This window comes from Phoxinus phoxinus (assembly GCF_949152265.1).
Source record: "Phoxinus phoxinus genome assembly, chromosome: 19".
Lineage (NCBI taxonomy): Eukaryota > Metazoa > Chordata > Actinopteri > Cypriniformes > Leuciscidae > Phoxinus > Phoxinus phoxinus.
Genome location: NC_136894.1, coordinates 12,916,356 through 12,943,969, shown reverse-complemented (window position 1 = coordinate 12,943,969; position 27,614 = coordinate 12,916,356). Strand labels below are relative to the sequence as shown.

General features: G+C 37.7%; 1 protein-coding gene across 2 annotated transcripts in view; it reads right to left on the bottom strand.

Annotated features, from left to right (window-relative positions):
* The window catches only part of rims3 (regulating synaptic membrane exocytosis 3), a 66,115-nt gene that overhangs the window by 22,231 nt on the left and 16,270 nt on the right, over nt 1-27,614 (bottom strand). For both annotated transcript variants that reach the window (XM_079591453.1, XM_079591454.1), the window contains exon 2: nt 24,924-25,213. In XM_079591453.1, the coding sequence (XP_079447579.1) occupies nt 24,924-25,213 (290 nt within the window). The remainder of the gene's footprint in view (nt 1-24,923; nt 25,214-27,614) is intronic.

Here is a 27,614-nt window from a genome sequence, read left to right as displayed (position 1 = left end):
TAACATTAAACAGCCCCGTAGTATAAAAATGAAATAAAAATCTGCATAATAGCTAGACCACAAAGCTGAATAAAATGTATTAAAACTAAAACTGAAAAGAAAAATAATAATAAAATAACACTGATATATTTATATAAATCTATAACAAATTTATTTACATATTATATTTAACATATAATATAAATACTTTGCTATATTTTGTGATTATATAGCTCCACATCAAATAAAATTACTCATAGTGTGATGCTATTCACCCATAACGTGTGCTATACATTGCAAAAGAGGTTTAAAATATAAATGTAACAATATAAAGAGCAAATATAGCTATGCTGCATATATAATTACGAGTCAACACAAGCAATATCCTTAAATAAGGCAAGCTTGACATTTGCTGAAGCGCATCTCTGTAGCCTTGGTATAGATTCCGGTTTTTAGAGTGTCTCTCTGACTCCCTTATTGGCTGTAGCTGCAACAGCAACATTGCACTATCCATAGCAACAGTATCCATTAAGTTGTTGATGGAGATCTCTTTACAACACTCACCCAGACTAAATTCAAAGAAAGGTGGAGAGATAAAAACATCTGTCGTTTCTAAGAGACCATTAATTAGAGGCAGTTGGTCTGAGCGGGAACCAGCTGTTATGGTGTGTGTGTGAGTGTATTTGTACGTATGTGTGTGTATGTTCCATGGGTAGCCGGCATATCGATTTATTCCCACTGAGCTTTTCATCATCAAAGATAAAGATGCAGTGAAGGTTTAGCTTTAGAAGGATTGGGTCTTGTGGCCATAAAGAACTAAAAATTCATTGTTTGCATTCTCAAGGGTATCATGCACCTATTTTTTATTTATTTTTTGAAAGAAAGAAAGAAAGAAAGAACAGAGACTAAACATGACTAAATATAAAATGTTTCTTAATTAACCAAAAAAACTGCATTTCCCAGCATGTGATCATCACATATTTGTGTTGAATGGAAAAAAGCAACTTTTTTTATTTTAGCGGGGCACATGCTTCATCAAGAAATGAAGCAAAATATGCAGTTTGTTGTTCCCAGTTCTGCGTGTTTGAAATCGAACAGCATGTTGAACAGTAAGCATCAGGAAACAGTTTCCTTGAACGTTGGGAAATCATCTGAACAAATACTAACACTGGATAAACAACTAATAGTAAGCATGGAGGATGACCTCTCTCTCCTTTCATACATGCTCACATGATACAATCCAAATCCCTTTTTGAATCCAATACACACACCAGGAGTATTCACCATTTGTCTTGGTTTTAACCTGTGAACGTATGTTCTGTACCGAATGCTGTGTTTTGACACCCCTCCAGCCTGGCACTGACCAGTCCACCCACTCAGCACCTCCTGTCCATCCGGGTAACGTAGCAGGGCTATTTTGTGGCAGTGTTGCACCATTACAGTACCATGGCAGGCCAGTTGACACTTGGTATTTTGAGTTAGTGCTGCATTGTCTCATATTTTATGTTTGTTGATTATGTACATGTGGCATTATGGCTCAAACATTTGGGGCCATATTTTCGAATAGCTTGCGCTACTGTCAGATATACTTAAACTCAGTATGTTCTCTGTAAAAGATAAGAGTCATTGCATTAGCAGTGAAAAATTAGCGCTGAAAATGCGTGCAAAGGGTTATTTTTTTGCGGCTGGTCTGCATTCGCATTTGTAGGAATTTCCCTTTCAGGTGCAAAATTCATGGGAGGAGAGTATTTAAATTCATCATGCAAGGTGATTTACTAAGGTTTACGCTCGTCAATTTACGGGTATTTGCGCCATTATTTACCACCCAAAAAAAGCATGCCCTAAACCAGACTCTAATTTGCGTTGCTCTTGGTAGATTGCTTATTAGGCTGCGTCTGTGTAGATCACGCGCAGAACTTTCCTCTCCCATCTGCGCTTTTTTGGATTTGCTCTCCCATGCTAATTTGCCCAGTTTAGTAAATCTGGGTCCAAGTGTTCTGTGATGCTCTGAAGTTATCTTGGGCTGACAGATTAGATTTTCTGGATTTTGCAAGGAAAACTTGTGAAGAATCAGTGGAGAATCAGAATGGGTTACTAATAATGAACAAATCAATCATGCTTTGCACAATTTTCACAACAGTATATAAACTTGCGACAACACCGTCATTACCGATAACACTCTTTTAAATGCACACTCACTTTTCACTTTCGCTTTTAAACTCGTAAGCATGCATACTCTAGTATATAGGCCTATAATTTGAAGGGAACAGGGAGCCACTATCAATATCAGGGTATTTAAATTGCTTTTTAAGTTTGCTCGCTTTCGAATTCGCGATCACATGTAGGCTAATCTGTGTAAAGGGAGCAGTGGTACTGACCATACATTTTATAAGATAAGATATTTGTCTTCTTTCTCAAAAGCAGGGCACAATTTGTTACCCACACCCAGACCTCTGGAACCTCCACGTCTGGCCCCTGGACGGTATCACCGATAAACACTTTCACTCAAGCCAAGGCCCCCTCTACCAGGTGGCTGTATGCTCTGAAGGGACGTCTGTTCACAAACATGATTGCCCACTGGATTACGGATGCCGTTTTCCTGGCACACCAAACCCAGGGTGTGCTATGTCTCCTGGGAGTGTGAGGACACTCCGCCAGGAGTGTTGCATCCTCCTGGGCACTTGCGAACGGCGAATCTCTGACAGACATATGTAGAGCAGTAGTTTGGTCTACACCCAATACCTTCACAAGATTTTACAATCTCTGGGTTGAGCTAGTTTCGTCCCAAGTATTATCAGGTACAAACAGGTAAACTTCGGCCAATTGGTTGGGTATATCGCTAACGTAACCTTCTTTTTTGTCCATGTGAGTTCCCCTTGTCCGTGAACCTTTATATATTATATAGATTTTGGATGAATGAGAGATTTCACTAGCTCTTAACGGATCAATCCTCACAGCTATTGGCCAATACCAATAATCTTAAAATACACCAATATTGGCCAATGTATCGATCTGATCACTAATGTTGACCAGACCTAAATTTAATAAATCAGACCATTAGATGGAATATTCTCTCTAAATAAGAAATATGTGTTGCATAATGTTAATAACTTTCAATCATCAAGCAACGTCCCCATTAGGAGCAACAGCTGATCTGGCATTTGGATAGTGTAAATCTTGTTGTTGCACTGATATAAAATGCACCATTGGGCAACCTTTTGTTGCGCAGTGGTCAGTAGCTAAATGTCAGCCGGTGTTTGGGTAACCTTTCGGGCGTGTGTGATGGAGTGCAGGTTGTGGGCGGGAAAGGGTGGAGATAGGGACTTCACAAGATATGACTGAGAAATAGAGGATAATTACTTTGGGGTTAATTAAAGAAGGGGGAGGGCGAATCATCCATCTGTGCACGTTGTAGAAACTGTAACCACAGCGCTAGTCATTAGTGCTGCGGGCGGTTCAACATTCAGTCATGTTTCTGGGCTACACCATCTCAACATAAGCCCAAGCAACATCCCCTGCCAACATATCTAATCACATCGATGTTTGCTGTAGAAACTAAATAATTCCGCATATCATTTTACCCCAAAGGATTCTTGTTCTGAACATGATACACTCCATGGATGAAAAAAGGTGTAGGATTTCAGGGAGTGAGCAATAATCATGTGAGATTTAGTTGGGAATGAGAAAGAAAGAGAGTGTGATGTGAAATGGATCTTCTTTTTTACAGCGTGATCTCTTGGCACATATGTCAACTGGCCATGGACATATTTGCCAGGATTTAGCATGTGAGCGCGTGTGTTTGTGCTGAAGGGTGTCTCACTATGGGAGTGAGCTGCTGTTCCCATTGTTTTTGAACATGTTCCAGGAGGATGCTTCATTTAAATTCGGCGAGTGTACATGTTGCATCTCTGCAGTGAGGAGTGTGTGCATGTGCCAGGCACATATCAGCCCCACGTGTCCCCTCGCACCAAACACACCACAGAGCTGCTGCTCTCATCAGTTTTATGAAGCTCATGGCATCGTAAGGAATTAGTTTATCAGCGATTCTTTCAGCATTTTAGAGGAAGAATTAAACATATTTGAAAAACAAAACAAAACATTTACCGTTCTCAACAGCCTTTTGTCAAATGATTTCAGATTTCAACAGTGCTAACAAATCAGAAATAAACTGTATTATATAACTAGATGTATATATTCTTTGAAAGAAATGAGAGTGGTGCTTGATCGTGCAAAACTCACCGTCACAGGGGTGTTGTGGTTTTTAGCGTGTTGGGATGTTGTGGGTGATTACTAGCAGTTGCTAAGAAAGATTACTATAATAATAACCATATTACAGACGAGAACTATAATGATAACTATATTAGCGTCCACAGCAATGGACGATAACTATAAATAAATTATATTTATCGATAATTATTTTAGCATACACACCACCAAACAATAATGAAAATTATATTATGTCCACACCAATGGACAATAATGTTAATGATAACTATATTAGTGTCCACACCAATGTATGATAACGATAACTATATTAGCGTACCCACCAAAAGATTATAATGATAAATATATTAGCATCCACACCAGCGGAAAATAACGATAAGCGTCCCTAATACCAAAAGACGATAGTTATAATGATAACTAAATTAGCGTCCCCAACAGTGACTGATAATGATAACTATATTAACATCCCCATCAAAAGACCATAACTATATTAGCATCCACACCAGCGGACGGTAACAATAACTATCAGCGTCCAGACCATCGGATATTACTTATAATGATAATATTAGCGTCCACACCAGTGGGTGATAACTATAATGATAGCTATATGATTCCAACAATGTAGTAAAAGCTGTGGTGTGGATGTTGTTATTCTCATAGAATTACAACAATTATTAAAACTTTGAACTTTAAAAAGTCATAGCTATAAAAGTAATTGTCTTTGGTGTGAACGGGCCTTAAATCAAAGGAATTTTTTTTGTTTTTTTTATCGTCCACCATTACCTGTTCACATTTCATTACATCAAGCAACAAGGCTGTCTTTCATATGTCTTACTACTTCTTCACAGTAGAACACATGTATTACATGTATTATATTTAAAGAAATTTTCACCTTTAGGTCTACATAATGGTGATCATTTCCATGTTTTTCCATCATTTCCAAAACAGGGCAATTGTTAAAAAATAAACTTCTAACTAGGATATGCAGAGCGGCACATGCCACACACAAGCAGAAACAGATCAAACCTTGGCAAACTTTCATCACATTTTATCTTTAGTTCTTCTGGTGTTGGGGAATAAAACTATCCATCTGGCTTTCTGCTCGCTACCTTACAGTGCTAACTCAATGAGGGTGCAGCTATTTTATAACAGTAGCTAATTTCTGCAAAGAATCATAGTGCTGCATCAGCGTTTAGCACTAGATATATCCGTTACTAATAAAGACAGTTATGCTGTCATTATCATTAAGGGCCCCATCTTGCACCCAGCGCAATTGACTTTGGACAACCCATTTTAGATTTGCATCGGGCGCAAGAGTCATTTATCCCACCGGTATAATAGCAACAGCGCCTGGGATCCGCCTACAAAGTTACTTGCGTTTCACGTTTGATTCTTGCGTTTCAGATTGTTAAAATAGACTAAAACAAAGACTAATTTGTTCATTTATTATTTACTTTCTCAGAGTGAAAAGTGAAAGCTGAATTAACCTACTGTAAGCATGAAATATAGAAAAGTTATAAACAAATATCTCTATAAATGTTTTAATTTACTATAAATTATTTTCAGAAACTCGTGAAGATTTGTAATGCAAGATGACTCTACTGGACATATTTCCAAATGTGGTTAGACAAATAGGGTGTTTTAAGAAAATGTCACAAATGGTTCAGCATCGTCTGAGTCACCAGCCTCTTGTGTGTAAAAGCACTGAGTACAGGATGTTATTTTTGAAACGAGGTCAAAGTCAATTTCAGGCGTATTTACATGTACTGTCAGCCGAAGAGATAATAAATAATTTTCTCCAACTCTGTGTCGGTTCATATCTCTGAAATCAATAGCCTATTATAACTCACATTTGTGGCATGACAACCCCTCATTGTGAGCTCAATTTCATCAGATCTTACACAAACCCACTTGTAAAAAAGTACACTTTAGCATACTTTTAAATCAAACACTTATGGAAATAATATACTAAATCACTTAAGTGAGATCTGTTGGGTCCTGTTTATACCTGGTATTAAGATGTGTTTTGGCTAAATACAGGTGCAAAGTCTAAAACGTTTTGAGGTTGTCCACTTTTGACCACTTCCAGAGGTAGTCGAAAATGCATTAGACCGGATTGCCTTCGTAGTGTAAACGCTCATGTGGTCAAATGCGTTCGGACATCCACAAAAGACCACCTATTCTCCGACTACTGACTTAATGCGTGAGCATTATGGGAAGCATACTAGCCAGAAGGGATTTAAACTTTGTCAACTGAAGACTTAAGTTAGGTTTGAAGATGAAAAACGTACCAAGAACAATGCTCTGTCACTATTCCTTATTTTCTATCACACAATCACCGCGGTCTTGCAGCTATGAGGGCAGAAACGAAAGCAGCTGCTCTGTGTGTTTTTCCACCATCTCCGGTCGTGTCCATATGTAAATTACGTGGGATCCTTTTGTCCATTAGAATGAAAGATCTGACATATCTGAAAAATGTATATACTGAACATTTGTATTGATACTCGTAAGCAATTACATGACTTCCTTAATGATGCATTGATGTCAGTGAGTAATATCTCGAGCCAGCAATATGTTTTCATTTGAGACAAAGAGGCGCGTTACACCAGTAGTATGACCGGTGGACCGTGACCAGCCAGTAAACATAAACTACAGCTGGCGACAAGTATGTGCATGATTTTATGATAAACAAGGAAGGTGCATTCACAACAAACTGTCTTCATTTCCTAAATCCAATCCATCAATTATTTTGCACGGTTACCTTGTAGGGGAAAGACAAAATAGGATGAAGGTGTTATTATGAGAGAAGGATGTACTAGATAAATTGATGAGAAATAAAACACAGAGACCATCAGTATTGAAGGAACTTTGGCAAAACAACTTCTACACATGTGTGATGCCTTGAGTATTCACAGATGCTACAATAAATTTGAATCTGGTTAAACAGTTTTCAAGTGCACAAGCTGTCCGGTGTTACCCTTCAATTGCGACAGAGCAAAAGGGCACAGTAGGACAACAAGACAATGGCAACTTGGTACTTGGTACAATGGTACAAAGTATATTTAAAAAAAAAAATGGACTTGCAGTCAGATAATATTATATGCACACCAGTAATTTTTTTGCTAGGTATGTACCAATGTACTAAGACAATATTAAAAGACCAAATTCAGTATACACCGTATTGATGATGCATAACAGGCAAGCAAATGCACCAGAATATGAATGCCGCATGCTAAATTGCACGTTAAGCATTTTCACAGGGATTAATTAAAAAATGTATTCAGTAACTCTTTATTTTAAAGTGACGTAATTACATGTATGTGCTTTACTCTATAGTAATCACAGTAAATTATGCATAATTACAACTAATCCTAAACCAAACCTAACGTAACTTTATAGTAAGTACATGTAGTTATTTACAAGTACATAGTACAGTTAAAATCATAATCTCAGTACTTGACGTTCTTTTGTCTGTTAGTCAACACACCAAGACAAGTGAATTTAAAGCACGGAAAAAGATAATGATTTAAAATGTACTAGTACAACTTTTCATTTGACATTAAAACTGCACTTTTTAAAAGTGTACTTAAGTGTGTTAAAAACAGGCATGAAAGTGTGCTCTCTGGAAGTACACTTAATATTATATTTTCGGCAAAAATAGATATTTGAAAAATATACTACAAGTGCCCATTCAGTACAGTACATCTTGCCTCTTTTTTACGAGGGACTGTTTTCAGATGTTGAGAAGAGTAATTGTGTATGTTGTCTGTGACTTAAAGTAAAAGAGCCCATTCATTTACATGATTGAGTAACACTCACAACGGCACCTACCGTGTTTACATGCCCCCTACAACCCTTGAAGTGAAGGAAAGGGGGTAGTTTAGCCACAACAGCAGCATAAAATGACTGAAAAGCCTGTTATTTTCCCCCATTAGAGCCCTCTCTCTTGCCTCACATATGGTCACTGCTGTACCTCTGAGATGACCAAGCAAAACAGGTAAGCACTGTTATTATTGAGCACACAAAGAGAGTCTCGAAAAATAGAAAACTGGGATTCAATAAAGAACAGCAAATATAATACGCAGTCAACAGGCAACACTGGTGGCATGCTGGGATTGGTCGGTGTATATCGTTTATCAGATAAAAAAAAAAAAAGTTTATACAACCCTCTTCTTCTATCTTTTTTTCTGGCTCTCAGCATTGCACTTTTTTCCAGCCATAGTTTCAATTTCTCATCATTAAAGAAAGAAATGATGCTTATCCTGTTATATTAGTCAGCGCCCTCAGTTGTCATAAGCAGATCTGCTAATGTGATCACAGTCGTATGGAGCCATTCCTGCCCGCCAGACAGACTGCTGGTTTGCAGTGATTCATTCTGTTTGGCGGATCTCTTGCTCGTTGTCACTTGTGTCGCTATATTTAGCACCTGCAAGCGCTTTTGTGTACGGTTGTGGCATTGTTCTTGAGTCAATTCCAGATCTCTGCTCCACTGTGTTAGAGAGCAGACTCAACCAGACACATTTTCTATTGGGCCTGCAATCATTTCTTTTTATTATTCTTAACACTAACACTTACTAGAAGTCGACATTAAATCAAAACGCCACCTTTCAAAAATTTGGGATGGGTAAGATTTTTAAATGCTTTTAAAAGAAGTCTCTTATGCTCACCAAGGCCATTCATTTGATCAAAATTACAATACAACAGTAATATTGTGAAATATTATTTCAAATTAAAATGTGTTATTTAAGGCGAGACACTACAGGTGAATAGGGTAACAATTTTAACTTACAGATATCACCATGAAACTTTACCAGTTGATTACTCACATGAATAGGATAAAAAAATGTATTGCAAGTTTTCTGTAGGCAGGCCGCTGTAGGCCCTCCGCCTGCTCGTCTCATGGAGCAGGCTGCAGGAAGGCGGCTCCACCCTAGAGCTTAGATTCTCTGCCCGAGCCCGAACTTGACCCGACCCGCGATATTTCCCGCCACTATCCTCGGGCCGGGCCCTTGATCAAGCAAGTCACGTGTCATGCGCAGCGTCTCCTCCACTCGCACGCATCACACCGGGACTGCTGTGCTGTATTGTGTAGCTCAAGTGCAACATGGAGCTTGAAGATGTAAAGAAAAATTCATAAAAACAGGAGAATTAACTTTGAGCAGGTTTGGAGGAAAGTCGGAGGTATGGAACCATTTAAACAAGTCGTGGGCAGTGACAACATATGTGTCGGCTTTGTCACGTGCATTGTGCGTGCGCTGCTCGCCTATGACAGCAGCGAGCGGGTGGTCAGCGCAGCTGGCCGAACGAGAGAGAGCAGAGGAGGACCGCTCTGAAACCAGCAACTGTGGACGCAATTTTGTTTAAAAAATATTCTATAATTCTAAAACCTTGTTGAATTATATTAGAGTAGTAGGTCCAAAGTTCATTCTTGTTAATTTTCTGTGTTCATCATTGTTCACGTTTTTTTTTTTACGTTTCTTCATTTGGATCCACTTGCGATCCATTCCATTCTGAATAAACAAACAACGCAGTTTACATGCTTCGTCCTTGTTGCATTATTCATTAAGATAATTCTAAACAGATTTCTGTAACGTTAGTTCAAACATCTCGGAATTGTAGTTGAGAACGTCAGTTATAACTTGAATAAGGTTTAAATCGGGCTCGGGCTCATAATTACAGTTAATGTGTCGGGCCGGGCCAGGCTCGTTTTTTGGGCTCGATCTAAGCTCTTCTCCACCCACCTCAGGCCCCGTCAGACCCTCCATGCGTCAGGCGAAGTGGCGTTCCTGAGACGGGCGACCCAAAGATGTGGAGACCTGGGGCCTCATTTATAAAACTTTGCGTAGGATTTGCGTCAGAAACCTATGAAACATAGGACGTGCATACGCACAGAAATATTCGGACTCATAAAACCGTGCGCACGCACATCCTACGCAGTTTTCCCTTAATAAATCACAATCAATTCTAAATGTAGCGCAGCTTTTGCGGCTTCATGTCACGCCCCTAGTTGCCCATAAATAGTCCGTGAAACGCCCACAAGTTAATATTTATCGATTGCGAAATCATGGCAAACACAGAGAGGAAATAATAAAAAAAGTAACTTCACTCAATGTGAAGTAGAAGTTATCGTTGGTGAGGTGGAAAAGAGGAGAAAATTTTGTTTTGAGGGAACATTAGCCTACTAATGCCAAAAAGGCACTTGAGTGGCAAAAGGTTGTAGACGCCGTTAATGCTGTAGCCTCACAACGGACCGTGGCCGAAACAAAAAAGAAATGGTCGGACAAGATCAGCCATTGTGCGTCATTACGCATTGTGATGGGGCATTTTATTTCCATCCATTTAATTGCATCTGACAAGCTACAGATGTTGGTTATAATCTACGTGGAAATGGGAAATAGTTCAGTGCAAATGTCATTTCTTGCAGCTTTCTGAATGGTTGAGACATACGTCATACGTTATTTTATCAAAAATAAAACAAACTAAAGGCATATGCATGAATAGGCTACTATGATTCCGTAGCAGATTAATTTTTTTTTACTATGAAAACAACTTTCCCCAGTGGACAATTAATAGTCTACATCTATCTATCTATCTATCTATCTATCTATCTATCTATCTATCTATCTATCTATCTATCTATCTATCTATCTATCTATCTATCTATCTATCTATCTATCTATCTATCTATCTATCTATCTATCTATCTATCTATCTATCTATCTATCTATCTATCTATCTGTCTATAATTGCATCTATATCTGCTCCGCCAGACGGACACATTGACGAGAATATCAGTTTTGTACATTATTTCGTTGTGTTTACCATATTATTTATGAGGATGAATTGCATAAAATGCCAATATTATTGCAGAACATATTTCACTTTTCTTTTTGCAAATATGTGTTAATTTGCATTTCTGTTGTAATTTCGTTTGATTTTGTTTGTTTTACACTACAGATCGATCAAACGGGTGTTCGTGTAGGCTGTTAATTGTAGGAATTGTGAAGTCTTCATGTTATTTATGAGAGGCAGCAGTAGGCCTATTCCCATTTCTTTTACACAACGGTCTACAGTTTCACACTTTCACGTGTTTCTTCCATCTGCCGACGGTGTCGCCCTTTCTCATTTCACCCGTTTTTGTGCGTACGCCTGGGTCAGAGCTTGCGTGAAGGACCGCACATTTTCCCGTGAAGTTTGCTTTTTATAAATACCAATTATTGCGTAGGGAGTGGCGTACGCCTTCTTTTGTGCGTACGCAACGTTTATAAATGAGGCCCCTGGTCTTTAAGAGACAGTGAAGGCACTGCTCCCTCCGTCGCCCGTATCTTTAACTTTGGGAGAGTGTGTAAGTGTTGTCTCCACCCTGGCTAGGTTGGATCCTCCCTACGGGCAGCATCTAGCGTCCCTTTCCGGTTGGAATAGGCACGCTTTCCCAGTATTATCCACTATTATTCTCACTGTATGGGTAAGTAGGAACAGCAGTGATCGACTTTCTCTGTGTAAGCCTGGACCAGGCGGCTTACACAGGGCACTGGAAAGTGAAGCGATTGTGGCGTTTTTCTTGGAAGGTGCAGCCTTTTTCATAGGGATCCCAATTCGTCAGTCACTGACATAACGCGTTGTGGATGACTGAATGGGAACGTTTAGGTCACCTATTGTAACCCCCGTTCCCTGAATGAGGGAACGGAGATGTTACGTCCAGTCACCACAATCCCTGGGCTCACCACTGAGCGACCGGGCACTGCTGGGCTCCTCAGCGAAAACTTAGTGAATGTTTCTCTGTACGCTCCTATATACCCGCAGCACGGGGCATGGTTTGTGATGCAAATCTCACTCACCAATGTCCATTGGCTGTTTCTGTTAACACTTGAAGGTGATATGGGCTCTCAGGCGTGATCCCAATTCGTCAGTCACTGACGTCTCCATTCCGTAACCTAGACGTTCTTTATCCTGTTTGCTACCTCAATTCAAATTGGAATTTAAAAGGCATTTTCAATCCAATTCCTACCCAACCCTATTTTGGAAAGAATCGCATCATTAGGTAACATCTAATGAAATCCGACTAGGTATCATCAAAGAAACACCCAGTAGAGTTGTATCTGCATAATCAATGTGTTTTCCAGAGCTTGTACTGTATGCTTGTGAACAAAAGCTTCTTTAGATCAAAGTGTGTATGTGTGTGTTCAGGATTAATGTGCAATGCATCTGCTTACTGTTTGTCAATATTAATTTGAGTGACACTTTTAAATGTACTTCCTGTGGCTAATCTACTCACTCAAGGCCGCCCATGGCACACGCCTTTCCAGGAATAGATGCGGCAAAACAAAAGAAGAGGAGTAAAGAATGCCAGAAGGGAGATGAAACATTACAACATGAGAGGACAAGAAGACCTATCTATAGTTTGGGAAAAGGAGTGCCAAGTACACAGCAAAGGGATAAAAAAGAAAGAGAAATCGATGATAGATGAGAGAGGAAGTGAAAGAGGCAGCGACAGGAAGCAAGAGCAGAACACTAAAGTCCACATCACCCTTGAGAAGATTAAAAAGCTAGAGCCGGACACAGATATTAAGTGTGTCGGGAACTCAGAAATGTATCATCTAGGGATTTCAAAAGCGCCAGTACTTCAGTAGTCGATACTAATATAACAAAAATGTACTGTAATATCAGTCTTCCAACAGTGTTGATAGCACTGTGTACTGACTCAAAATGCTACCGGAAAACACTTCTTGAACACTGTTCCATACGGTGTACTTGATGTGCACTTGTGATGTGGTAACACTTGTGATGTGTTACTTGTGATGTTATAGTACTAACTATACATTTAGCATAATTACATGCAAATGCAACTAACCCTAAACCAAACCCTAATCCTAACCCCGATCCTATAGTAAGTATATGTAGTCAATTATTATTACTCAGTACTTAAATTTATAATTACACTGTATAATACTACAAGGCTACATGACATTGTTCTAGTTTAATATGTTAATATTTAATCTTTTAAATAAAGAAGTGTGTTCATCAGCCTTTTTACTGTGGTGTTGAAGCTGGTATCAAGAAATGTGAAATTCCATTGGTATCAACTTCTGGAAATGCATCATCATGCCAAACCTTGTGTCAACATATATTGGGAACAGTAAAAGATGGAGAGTTAAAAGAGGATGGAGAGGAGAAGAATAATCGCTCCAGGACAGCTTCCAAGATCATCACAGCGATTCTGAGACTGCAGACAGAAAGAGATGCCAGTGAAAACAGCGCTCTCATCACGGGAGCCTCAAAAGGAGAGTGCAACTCATCAAGATGACAACTAAAAATATGTCGCAGAAAGCTAACCAACTTTCAAAGGGGAATGACACACATAATAGGACTGAATTCACCTCTTCAGACTGCAAACACTTCTAACAATGTGTTGAGCCCTGTGTCAAATGAATATGGAACAACGCGTAATGACTCTCTACAACAATAAACAATGATCCATTGATTGAACACGGCATGTTGCAGATGCATTGTGTAATCAGTTTACTGTAACACATTGCTTTTTTTTTTACAGAGCTTAAACTGTATTACAATGATCAATGTATGTAATTATTCTTTACCATTAGGCTAAAATAATACACCAAAGTAATCAAACCTTTGGTTATTGGTCAGCTAAATGTGAGCTTGCAGTTGATTTTAAGAAAGGGGACGGAGTGATTGGAGAAGACAGATAGATAGATAGATAGATAGATAGATAGATAGATAGATAGATAGATAGATAGATAGATAGATAGATAGATAGATAGATAGATAGATAGATAGATAGATAGATAGATAGATAGATAGATAGATAGATAGATAGATAGACAGATAGATAGATAGATACGTTGTTGTCATGTGTGTTTATTTTTTTTCATTGTGACCTTGTTTGTACAGGACTTTGGTTAGCACCAGTTGTTTTTTTAAATATGCTTTATAAATATATTTGAAATTGAATGTATTAATGCATTAGGTGCCATAAACTAACAACACTTGTTAATTTTAGAAAATTGAACCTTATTGGAAAACAACACCAGCAAGTCACACCCCAAGTGTGAACAATAGTAATTCCTGATTACTTGCTGTAGCAGCCACAGGTATAAACAAAATAAATAATAGTAACTTGATTGGTAACCAAACACACACATACACCTGCACAAGCCAGGGATTTGAGAGTGCTGTTTACAAACATATAAACAACCTAGATGTTGCCATTCTGATAAAAAGTACAAGAACCCTCTTTTGAAGAAGATTATTCTCCTGCCTGTGGTCTGCTGTGTTTGTTTGTATTTTCTAAGTGCATGACTTTTTAGTTAATGCACATTCATAGCAGGGCCGAAGACACTCTCCACTGAGTCTGTGTCTTGAGTTGTTTTTGGGAGTGCAGGGCATGCCAGGAGAGCAGGGTTAGAGCTGTGGAAGGATGACTCACAGCTCACCGGGTCGGATACGCTCTTTTCAACTCACTGTGCACACTTGCACCATCTTATACCTGCTAAGAATAGCCGTGAATAAAGGCGAGCTCCAAAAAGGAAATGTTACCCAACACCAATGCACCTGTTGCTGAAGTGGAAATAACAAAGTGCACAGAAATGAAATGAATAGTTAATCCAAAAATGAACCACTGTGCCTGTTTATCACGTCTGTTTTGGGTTTGAGTTTTATTTGAGTTATTCTTGTTTGATTTGCACAGTTTCGGTTGTTCCTTGTCAGATCTCACCATTGAAAAGTGCTTTTGTTCCCTGATATCCTGTGTAGCCTATATTCTGAGTTTAGTTTTTTTTTATTAAAACTGCTTGCCAATACATCCAGCTCTTTTATTTCCATCTTTGTTCAACCCCTTGCTGACACCGTTTTGTGTTCCACAAAAAAGTAATATGGGTTTGGAACAACATGATGGTGAGTAAATGATGACAGGATGACAGGGTGAACTATTATTCTTTGTCTTGCATGATATTCTGTGTCATTGTTATGCATCCCATTGTTAATCTGATGTTCTTGATCAGCCATTTTCAAAAGGAGGAAAGGAGCTATGAGAGCATTAAACATTCAATTCATGCTCCTAATGGATGCAGGCCAAGCACAATTACAAATCCAATGAATGAGAGTCCAAGAGCTGTTTAATGCCATTTTCTTAATGTCACTCTGCTGGCGGGAATGGAGGCTGTTCACCCCTGTGAAGTTGTGTCCTGCTGGGCTCATTGTGAAAGAGATGTCTATCAGGAGAGAAATGTAAGACACCACACGGAAAACAACACCTGCTTTCACCCTCTTGATCAATATATCGATCAGTGTGTCATCTGGAGCGTGCAACAGCAGTCCAAATTGATTTTAATGACACATCTTGACCGAAGGCCACGAAACCGAGCAGAACCGAGTGGGAGTTTTATTGCGCAAACACCTTAAGCCACAGAAATGAAACAAAACATGTTATTTGCTAATTTCAGCTTGATAATATAAAACAAAAAAACTACACGTCCACTGACCTAAAACGCTACGAGCTCTTCTCTAGCTTCCACTGCTGCAGTGAACCAATGCATTAGTTCAATTATGAATAAAACAAGACTGAGATAGAAATGGCGCAGGGCAACACAAGTGTAGGATGCATAAGTAGGGCATGTGAGGTGCAAAGTCTGCATACATTTCTACTGTGCAAACATTTACTTGGAATTAAATGAGCCGGGTGAATCTCAAGAAACCCAGAATGTTACAGCATTCAGAACTCAGAAACATTCAGAAATTCAAAATTATGAAATTATTACAGGACCAAAGGTAATAATTAGAGTACGGATGGACTGAGATTACCGGTATTTAATTCTAGCCAATACAATATTAATCATTATTTTAATGTTATGGCAGATAACTGATAAATGGCCCATATTAAAATGTTATATATTTTGTCTAAATCAATGACAAAAATGAAACGCTAAAAACTAAAATAAATTTTTAAATGCAACAAGTGAATTTAGGCATCACAATATTATAATTTACAGTGTGAAAAAAGGATATTGATTTTAAAATGTGCTATTTACCAGTTTTATTAATTATTCAAATGTAAGTGATTGTTAGATGACAAAATAAGAATACAAAATGGAAAAATTGACCATGTACAAAAACATCCAACATTAGGCGAAAACAGTGATAATAAGTGATAATAAAACTGGCTGATAATTGATATGTACTGATTTATTACAATGTTATAATTTTTTTATTTATTATTTGCTAAGGAAAACTATTTTATGCAGAGTAAATGTAACAATTTTAAATGTAATATCGAATAACACTATACAGTTAAACTATAATCATTTACTTAATCATTCAGCACATCAAAATAAATGTACTTTGAAAAAGATTAGGCCTATTAAAACAATGATTTATAATGTACTTTACAGTAAAACATTTATCTTGACATGATTAAAGTGCACTTTTTAAAATATTTTTTTAAAGAAACTACTCTAAGATCCCTCAATTGACCTTTTATTGTATGAATATTATCTGCAAGTACATTTTTTTTAAATATATGTTTATGATTTGAAGTACACAACAAGTGCACATTCAACACATTTCTTTTTCACAAGGAATGACACAGTCAAGTTTGTTGTTTGTTCTCGAGTTCCATCTGTGATATTTTCTTAATAGCTGGTCCATGTACACATGCAGACTGACCGGCGGAGAAAACCATGTATTTAAAATCCCTTAACTATCTAGGACAGAGTGAACTCTGAAGGCAGAGATCTTTGTATCTTTTCTTTCTCTCAGTGCTATATCTAAATATAGGTCCACTCTATTCATTAGCATGACCCTCAGTTCAAAGGCCCCACAGCAAATAGATTGACAGCTCATTTTGAAACAAGTGTTGTCAGATGTGCTTTAATAAAAACGAGCGCCGGTTGAGTGGCGTGAAGCTGCCTCACTGTCTCCATGGAGATGGAACGGCTGCCAGTGATGTCTGCCTGCCAGAGCCATTCACTACTGCTGGAAAGTGAAGGTGCCATGTTGTACCATGGCAGTAACTCACCCATATGGTCTAAATGAACCGTTTGCAAATACATGTCAGATAGAAATGACATAAGCTGCTCGCTTTCATTTCAAATCAACTCGCCTATGCTGAGGATTAGTATATTCAGCCTTGATCACATTCTTCATTCTTGGCCTACTTGGTTAGCAGGATAAGCTGTAGAATAACTTAATCTGGCATAAATCTATACGCAGTTCACCTATTGTTGCATGCATTTACAGTGCTATGCATAAGTTTAGACACCCATGCTAAAGTTGACTAAAAAGAGGAATAAAAAATCATATTTTGGAAATTGAACTTAATGCCTTAATTTAAAAAAATAGGAAAAATCCAACCTTTAAGGACACCAATTTTCTTTGTGAATGAATAATGTATCGTAAATAAATAAATGTTCTTCCTTAAAATACAGGGTGCATAAGTTTGGACACCCCTATGTTAAATTCCCATAGAGGCAGGCAGATTTTTATTTTTAAAGGCCAGTTACTTCATGGATCCAGGATACTCTGCATCCTGATAAAGTTCCCTTGGCCTTTGGGATTAAAATAGCCCCACATCATCACATAGCCTTCACCATACCTGGAGATTGGCATGGAGTACTTTCCATAAGATCATCTCTCAATGCAAATCAAACCAGCTGTTAGGCTAACTGAAATAAAACCATGCCAATCTCTAGGTATGGTGAAGGCTATGTGATGATGTGGGGCTATTTTAATCCCAAAGGCCAAGGGAACTTTATCAGGATGCAGAGTATCCTGGATCCATGAAGTAACTGGCCTTTAAAAATAAAAATCTGCCTGCCTCTATGGGAATTTAACATAGTGGTGTCCAAACTTATGCACCCTGTATTTTAAGGAAGAACATTTATTTATTTACGATACATTATTCATTCACAAAGAAAATTGGTGTCCTTAAAGGTTGGATTTTTCCTATTTTTTTAAATTAAGGCATTAAGTTTAATTTCCAAAATATGATTTTTTATTCCTCTTTTTAGTCAACTTTAGCATGGGTGTCTAAACTTATGCATAGCACTGTAAGCATGCTAAAGCACAGTATGCTATCAGCATGCTAAAACCTAAAACTGAAATAAATTGAGGAAAAAAGAGGTCTACTTTTAAGTTACTTGTCTAGTCAAACTAGTTTACTTGTTGTTAGATAAACTTACCAATTGACCGTTCGCAAAGACCCGCCCCCCTTAGTTACTGTCGCTATGTCCGACAAGCTACGCCGCTCTCACACACACACCATGTTCTCACGCAGTGAAAAATACATCGCGGAGCAGAGAGGACACCGACAACACACTGACAGACAGGACAGACCAGGTTACTTTTCGGTTACTTTTGATATTAAACATATTAAACAAAGTCTCACCTTTCAAATTTGGTCATTTTTTTAAATAAATTTAAACAATAAATACCGTTTTGTGGCTCTTTAATGTGTTGTGACAGATCGCTGTAGAGCATCAGTTAAAGCTGCTAATGAACCGATCATCTTTTCCTTCTAGTTCATTTATAGTATCAAATAAACATGAATGAACATAAGAAAGAATGTTGTTTTAACCGCGGAAAGACGTCAGTACACTCCGCTTTTCAAATTCAAATCCTCCCATGTTAATCAACTAACTCTCCTGACTGCTTTGTCGGACAAAATGGCGGATGGCGAAGTATGATTGGTCAGATCACCTGTCAATCAAGCTCCCTGCGAAGGGTCAATTGACTTGTTTGTTGGACGACCATAGTTGAACATCCTGATCTATCTCTAATTGCTGTGCTAACAGAGCTAAATACACTTTCAAAGATGTGAGGAATGGGAAATCTTGGTTCATGCCACTGTGAAAAAGTCAATTTTAGCTTATACTTCTAAAAAGAGCATTAGTTAACACTTTATACAGTCTCCTTGTTACATATGTTACATGTACTTACCATAGTAATACACGTAAATGATGCATAATTACATGCAACTAACCCTCAAGCTAATTCTAATCCTATCCTAACCCTATAAGTACGTTGTTAATTAATATCACTCAGTACTTAAAATACATAATTACACAGAAACAGTGACGCCTTTAAATAAAGTGTAACCTAGTAATATTACAGAAATAATTTACTTAAGAAAATACTTAAGTGTGAACAGAATAATGTTTTCAGACTCTTAAATTCATGTTAATTGCGATTAAATGAAAATGTATTAGATTAAATGTATATTAAAAGCAATTAGTATAATTAGAGTGCATTTGACCCACTTAGGAAGTAGGAATTAAGTAAATCTGTATATTTAAATTCATAATTACTTTTAATGTTTTTGAAATGCGGTTAAAGTGTACTGACATGTATTGCCATTAATTTATGGTAAACAAAAATATACTTTAATGTAATTTCTCTCTATATATATAAATTTTAACTGTAGATTATTATTCCATTTTATTTTTAAAGTGAATATATTTTAAATGTACTAAATTGCAACTTCATCATTACAAAAGTGAAATTACACACACACACGCACACACACACGCATGCACGCACACACACATTCACTTTAAATATAATATGCAATAATAAATACAGTTAAAATTATGATAAAGTGCTTTAGTGTGTCAACGCATCAAAATAAGTGCACAAAAGCACGACAAAATATTATTAATACAATTATTTATTATGTACTTTAAATTTAAAAGCTTTATTTTATATTATAAAAGTGCATTTAGAAACAGCCATTAAAGTGTACTTAAGTGGCTTTTAATTTCATTAATACAAATTATCTGCAAGTACCATTTAAAAAATAAATATATTTGACATATGTGCACATTCAATACAATTGCACTTTTTAATATCACAAGGGTAACCACATCTGCAGATCAGGACCCTGGCCTGTACTCGAGTATTGAAAAAAATAAGCACTTACACAGTAGGAATATTATCGTATTGTCTTCCCAGTCAATCACCCATTCGATTCTCCTTTATCACAAAATTTCTCTTTCGTCTCCCTGTGCTTGTGCACTCACATTTATTGCATCACTGACTCAGAGCTGAATGAGACCTACACCACAGTATCGCATGAAATTGCTTAGGGCTGGAATCTATGGTGCGTGGAAGTGGAAATGTGACAGAGCAAAGTAAAGGTGCTATCCAGGATAAGGGCAGACGGGTGCTGAGGTGCTGGCCCTGATGCCCCAGACAGGTGAACCCTGGAGCCAAACAGCCCCTCCCCCTTCAACACTCCCAGCCCTTGAGACTCATCAGCCCTGCTGGGAGAAGACAGCACGCTGAAAAGGTCATCCTTTATAAAGCACACCATACCTACCAACATAAGCTACTGAGAGAATAACAGAGAAAAACTCTTTGCTAAAGCCCCACCTTAAAAACTTTTCTGAACAACCCTATCAACTGTCCATAGTGACACAAAGTGGAACAGTTCACTACAAAATGTCATAATTTACTCCCTCATGTCATTTCAAACATTCACGACTTTTCTGAAGAATGTTGGTAACCAAACCGTTTCAGTGACCATTGACCAAAAAACCCTGAGACATATCTCATAATATTTTCTTTATGTTCCACAGAGTAAATGATGTCAGTGGTGTCAGGTGAGTAAATGATGACAGAATTTTTGGGAGAACAGTTTTTCCTTTTCCAAACATTTAAATTAATCTTGCAAAATATAATTGGTTAAACAGTTTGTCTTTCCGAAGTGACATGTTGAACATCAGTAAGAACACCTACATTTTCTACATTTGTAAAGGTCACTTAATTTATGTGTTGATTCGGGTAATCGTAGTTTCCCAAGGTGTATGCGTTGTAGAAAAGTTACTCTGATGTAATCATTTATACTTGCTTGTAAATGATCCTTTTCCCATTTCAGTGACTTTTTTTTTACTTGATTCTAATTCCATTTTACTGTGTAATTTAACAATTTCAAAAAGAAAAACAGTACTTTGCATTGTTCCAGTTCACATAAGAATAATATCCATTAGATTCTTACTACTTTATGTGCCTTCTTTTTAAGTTAATTTATATAAGATGGTTTTCACAAACTTTAGTTAACTTAAGTTCACTAAGCTTGAGTGCAATAGGGGGACAAACCGAATACTCAAATTCTCAGACATTCTCAAATTCATGTAATTTTTCCAGTTTAGCATTTTGCTTAAATATATATAAATAATTTTGCTGATAATATAATTTGTAATGAAAATGTTTTCACTGTAGACTTTATACATGCCCTGTTTATTTCATTATATGTAATTATATTAATGTAATTTACACTGAATACAATTTATATTAACAACCTATTGTTGCTCATGGTGGATGACAACTTCACTGTCCAGAATGCTCTAATATAGTAAAGGAAGTGTTTTGACAGTCCAGAATTTGGTTTAGGGAAAACATTTATAATCAGTTGTGAAAAATGTATTATTCATTTAAGCACATAACAGACATAATTATATCAATAAAAAAATTGTAATGTAATGTTTTGCATGTCACAAAACTTGTGTTGGACTAATGAAATTCCTCCCTTGTGGGACTGTGTCGTCATTGCAATTTAAATTCCCATTCAACATCCTGTAGTTCATGGCCAGTTCAATTCAAACTTAAACTCATAAATTGAAAATGAGCCAGTTCTTAAAATCAGATTTTTTGTGAACCCTGCAAAAGATGGTGTGCTCATTACAGTCATTACAAACTAGCAGTTTGATTTGTCTGACAGGTTGTTCTTTGTTTGCCAAGACCACTCACATGGCCACACTGCAGCTATCGCTTGTTGGACTGTGTTAACACTTGTGGGCCGCTGTTGACCCTTATAGAGAGAGAGAGTTACATGACAATTCCTCCTGGGCACAGAGTCTGTAATTACCCCACAGGGGTACAATTACACCGGAGGAGAGGAACAATAAGAAGGTATAAAAAGAAAGAAAGAAAGAGCAGTTGGCTGTGGACAACAGAAACAACGATTCTAATCTAGGTTGGTGAAATCCACAGCTTGACTCTTTTTCTAAAAAACAAACAAAACAAAAAAACAGAATTGAGATGAAGGTTTATTCCTGGGAGAAGCCAAGGCTATGCAGTATTACTCAGCCACACATCCAGTCATCTGTGAGTCACACAGGGTGATGGGAAGGTTAGTCTGTTCAGTGCTTGACTAAGAGCAGGGTATGATCTTCACATGCTTTGCTGACTAACACGTACAGTATGCTTTAATATACATCCGCAAATAAACACACACAAAGACCAGTTGAAGCGAAGCAAATGAAAGGGCTTCCCTGTATACCAGCAGCACCTATTAAAACAAATTGATGACTAAATTCATATACTTCCTGAAGAAAATGTGAATGAAGAGCATATACTATGCACTTGCTAGTGTATTCTGGATGTTTACTAGGGTGTTTCTAGTAGGGTTGCACCATTAATAAATAAACCTGAACTGTGATATGGCTTGGTGCGAACGCAATTTAATTAAATAAATGAGAAAGAGAAGCATTAAGTCAGCATGAAATCAAAAAGGACAAATCGTTTTCTTTCTTCTTTTTTTTTACAGAATGTTGCAGTGATTTTTATAGATGATTTATCCTTGCACATCATTATTTTTTATTTAAAAATGCATATGCCCTCGTAATGTTTAATCAAAAATGTTAACCTCCCCTTCCCTCTCCTTCAAAGCGACGTCTATTCTCTTCATGACGCATGTCTCGCCGTAGGCTGGGACTAAATATCCTTGAAAACTTACTTCAAACTGGCATTCAGATCTGCATCCATTTATTTAGCAACACCCAACTTTCTGTTCATCCAGTCAATTCCGAAAGACGAAATCAAATCCCACCCCTACATTTTTCTAATCACAGAAGCCGTTTTACTCGGATATACATCACAATAGAAAGAAAAGACTATCACAACTTCCGCTTAATGCCGACTTTAACTCTGCCCTCGCCATTGTCGGAATTTTCCGTCCTTTATGAAACAACGCTTTCTTGCCATTGACAGATTATTTCCATGTTTTCACTGTTATATGATAACACTGCTATTATGCTTCTTCTGAAAGAATACAGAATCTCTGGATCCAAAAACTATAGCGAAGAAAAAGAAGAGATAGAAGCATTGCTTATGCCCATGTAAGGTTACAACAGCACATAAATCAAAGCTGCCTAATGTTACTGAATGAAATGTAAACTCAGAGATAGAGGACTGGCAAGCTTTGGGGTGTTGATGGACTCGATCTACTCTGGCTATGTTTTGATTATTATATTATACAGCCATGTTGATATATTACCACAACATTTTGACCAAATTGTGCAGCCCTACAAACAAGCACGGGAAACATGGATTTGTTTTAGTCGATTTTTTAAATTATTATTATCATTTTAAATAAAATTTCCCCCAAATCGTACAGCTCTAGTTTCTAGTTGATTGTTTACTGGTTTAAGTCACAAAAGTCCAACCCCAAGTCTATATATTTAATTTTTTGTCTAAATATATTGATCTGGAAACAATTTTTTCCCCCCAAGTATCATTCTATATTATAATTAAATCACTGTGGAACACAATGAAGGTCCACTATGTTGTTAATGAAAATGGACATATGTAACACTGTGTATTAACAAGTCAGTTGAAACACACACAATGTGGCAGAAAGCAAAACCAGGTGACCAACATAACATCTTGCATAAAATAGGTAACATACAACAGAAAGAAGACTCCCACAGAGAAGTTTTGCAAGAACAGTTTGATCCAGCACACGTGAAGTCATGGTGACCAGAACATGAGAAAAGAATAAAAAAATAGGAAGAGATGTGCACAAAGATATATTGAGGACCGCAGGCACTGTTATGAAGGATGCAGAGTATGAAAGGCACATGGGCCCTTCAGGATGCTAAAGTTACCCAAATTACTATCGAAAATAAATTGAAATTTAGGTTTTTTTCTTGCTTTTTCAAAATACACAAACATACTATACACACTGCCTAGAAGTGTAAATGTGAAAAACATAAAAAGTAGGAATGAAGACCAAGTTCTTTTTTTGCCCTCCTGGTCTAGCAAAACACTGGTTAAAATAGCAGCTCTCCATCAATAAGTTTTCCATTTATGCGTTTAGAAGCTTGTTGTGGTGTTCAGTCGCTTTGATATGTTTAATATTTATTTATTTATACTTTATTCCTGAATGTAATGTCTTCCTGAAAATAGGAAGGACATTTTTAAGTACCGGTATACATTTTTTGTAATGGTTGGAACATTTACTTTTAATAAAAAGACAAGGAATGATACTGTTGTGTGCGACTCTCTATTTGCATCAATCCAATATCAAGTAGCCTATTGTTGTATAAGAGCAATGAATCTAATTTCACAAAATATATTATTTATTTTATTTTATTATAAAAATCTACAAATCTGAAAGTTTAGGGCCAGTAATTCCGCATCGCATACCCTTAAAACTATTGAGGACTGTGAGACTGACATGACTTGGTATGGTAACCATGTGAAACTGGAAAGTCAACTAAGGATAAGAAAGTTGTAGCGGATGTGAAGGAAAGCGGAAAGAAAAGAAATGAAGAGAGAAACAAAACTACACTCTATGCCGGAATGACAAACCATACCATGAAATTGCTCAGGCTGTGACATGAGAGCAAACAGAGGCAAAGGAAACAACAAGCATACTATATCTGACAGAGAACAGCAGGGAAGGTGGTGTATTCAAAGCTGCTCACCTTGCTGGTTAAGCTGCTGTGTGCTCTTGCTCCACTGGGACAGACCCACGATAGCTACCATCTTGGCTCCCAGGCTGGAGCGACGCTTCTTGTTTCCGACCAGGCCTGTGGCATCGGGCCCCGTGCTGCTTGGGCTTTTCTCCAAGCTGTACATGGCTCCACTGATGCTGGAACTGCGGATCACGTTCCGGGCCGCCACCGCGCTCATCCCTCCTGGGCTGGGTACATCCACTGAGCTGCTGAGCATCATGATCCCACACAAGCCTCTGGGCACAGGGCTGGACTGAGATCTGGGAGGAAGACAGAGGGAGAAAAGTTATCAGAACAATTCAATTAATAAACATTGTGTAAAAAAAGAAAAAATGGTTTGACATCAGTGACATCAAACATCAAATCTTAATATCAAAAATTACTCTGCCTATTTTCTGTGGCTGTGTACCATTCAAAAGTTTTCAAGTAGAATCTCCAATGCCACAACAACAGACATATTTTACCTGAGTTGTGAATATGAGTTTGTTGTCTGTCTTGAATGTAATTAAATAAATAAAAAGGAAATGTGCCGTTAAATAATGGCAAGAAACGTCTTTCTGTGGAGTTCACCTCATGAGCTGCATGCAAAAACAAACAGTGCAGTGTAGTCTAATTCATGCGTAAAAGTGGCTAGTGTAGCCCAATTCCTAAAACAATTGATTCTTATGAATCCCTTCTTTTCAATGAATCAAAAACAGAATACATTGTTTCCCTATTTCCTCAATAGTTGTTGTTTAGCTAAGTGCCCAAAAATTTAATTAAAATAAAAAAATACTGGCAAACCTTCACAATAAGGTCTCATTTATTACCATTAATGAATGTATTAATTAACATGAACTAACAATGAGCAATAGCCTACATTTGTTACAGTATTTATTAATCTTTGATAACATTAGTTAATAAAAATTGTTTGTTCATGTTAGTTCACAGTGTATATTAACAAATCCAATTTTTGTTTTTAAATATGTACTACAGTTAGCCTGGCTAACACCAGACCCAATTCTCGTTGAGACTTGGGTCTGGGAACCACATGTGCATTTTCTCGTATTTGAGGCGTGGTTTACGAATGCCTGGCGTCGTTTATTGGGTGCTAAGAATGTCTATCAAAAGCGCCTGTACGTAGCTCATAGCCAATCATTTCCATTATACCAGATGACGTATGTAGAGCGACAGAAATTAGACAAGAAAGAAGACGATGGGTATGATATTTTTGTGTAAACAATGACGTTCAGCGACTATTGCCGTTTGTGCAAGATAAACATGAGGGTCGAAGGTATGATATAAACAAACTGCTTAGTTGTGTCGCATTGATGTCGTCATCGTCTTGCTGCTCCCTCCCCGTTCTGTGATTGGTTCCCTAGATGAGGCGAAAATCTGGTCCATGGTATCCAGACTGCCTTTCAGCGTGAATAAAATCGCGCTGCGAAAAGGCAGTATGGGGAAACCCAGGCTATACTACAGTAGTAAATGTTGAAAATTAACATTAAAATGCTGTAGACATGTTGTTCATTCTTAGTTAATGTTAACTAATGTAGTTAACCAATGTTAACTAATGAAACCTTATTGTAAAGTGTTACCAAAATATAGTTCGTAACTACATCATTCTAAAGTGAGTAACTTAATAAATGAGTTTAAATCAACACTAAGATTTGCATTTTAAACAACAGAAATTATTAAAATTGGCACCCATATTTTTCTCATATGGATTGGCTCTTTATATAAGGGCATGGAAAGCTCTGACACACACTAGTAGAATGATGCTGGCCTGATAAATGATTTAGAACAAGGTCTGGGATGACATCTAAAAGAGTGAGTGAGCTGACAAATAAAATCAGTCTACTCAAGGAGAAAAGGCCATTCCCACAATGCAGTGCGACACAGGTTTTGGCCTTAAGTTGGCGAATTAGAGCTGTAAATGGAAAAAAAGTGCAGGCTAATTTATGTGCAATCTTCTCTGTGAACAGCCTGCATGTTTGTTTTCTGTGCTCCCATTCTCTTTCTCTCACTCCCCTTCCCCCTGTTCTCCACTCGCCGCTTTGATCTGTGCTTCCTCATATCAGCTGAAGTGTTTCTGGGTCTGTGGCAGTCGTCCCTCTTGGAAATGAATCAGCCTGCCTCCCTGAGTGATAATAATCATAATTTAGAGCTGGATCTGGACTAACACTCCTTTGAAATGAAAATGAAATGAAAAGAAAGCAGGGTAAGTCTTTATCATAGTAATCAGATTGATTTGGGTGTGTGTACATGGGGTCTGATTGGCTATGGGAGAGATGAGCGAAGAACAATGGTCTGAAATGTGGCAGCACAGCCGATCAAAGAGACCCGTGGTCCTTGTCCGTAATCGTGACCTGAGCTCTAAACTGTGGGCGCTGATAAGTACAGACAGATTAAGAAGGCACCTTTTATCAAACGTCTGACAGTAGCAAAACATCGCCCATGCCGACCTGCGGCCTTGCAGACAATGCATGACTCTTTTGGGGTCAACTAGAGGTGATTGAAGTGGGTCCCATTTATTTATATGTCCTGACAGGGCTTAATAGAGCAGGAACTTGTGGGTCGCTGTACTCTCTCAATCACATGTTTTTTTCAGAGACACACTGCCAATGCTGGTGCCAGACCCAATGGCTAATTTGGCCTAGTTCCATGTGTTGCCAACAAAGA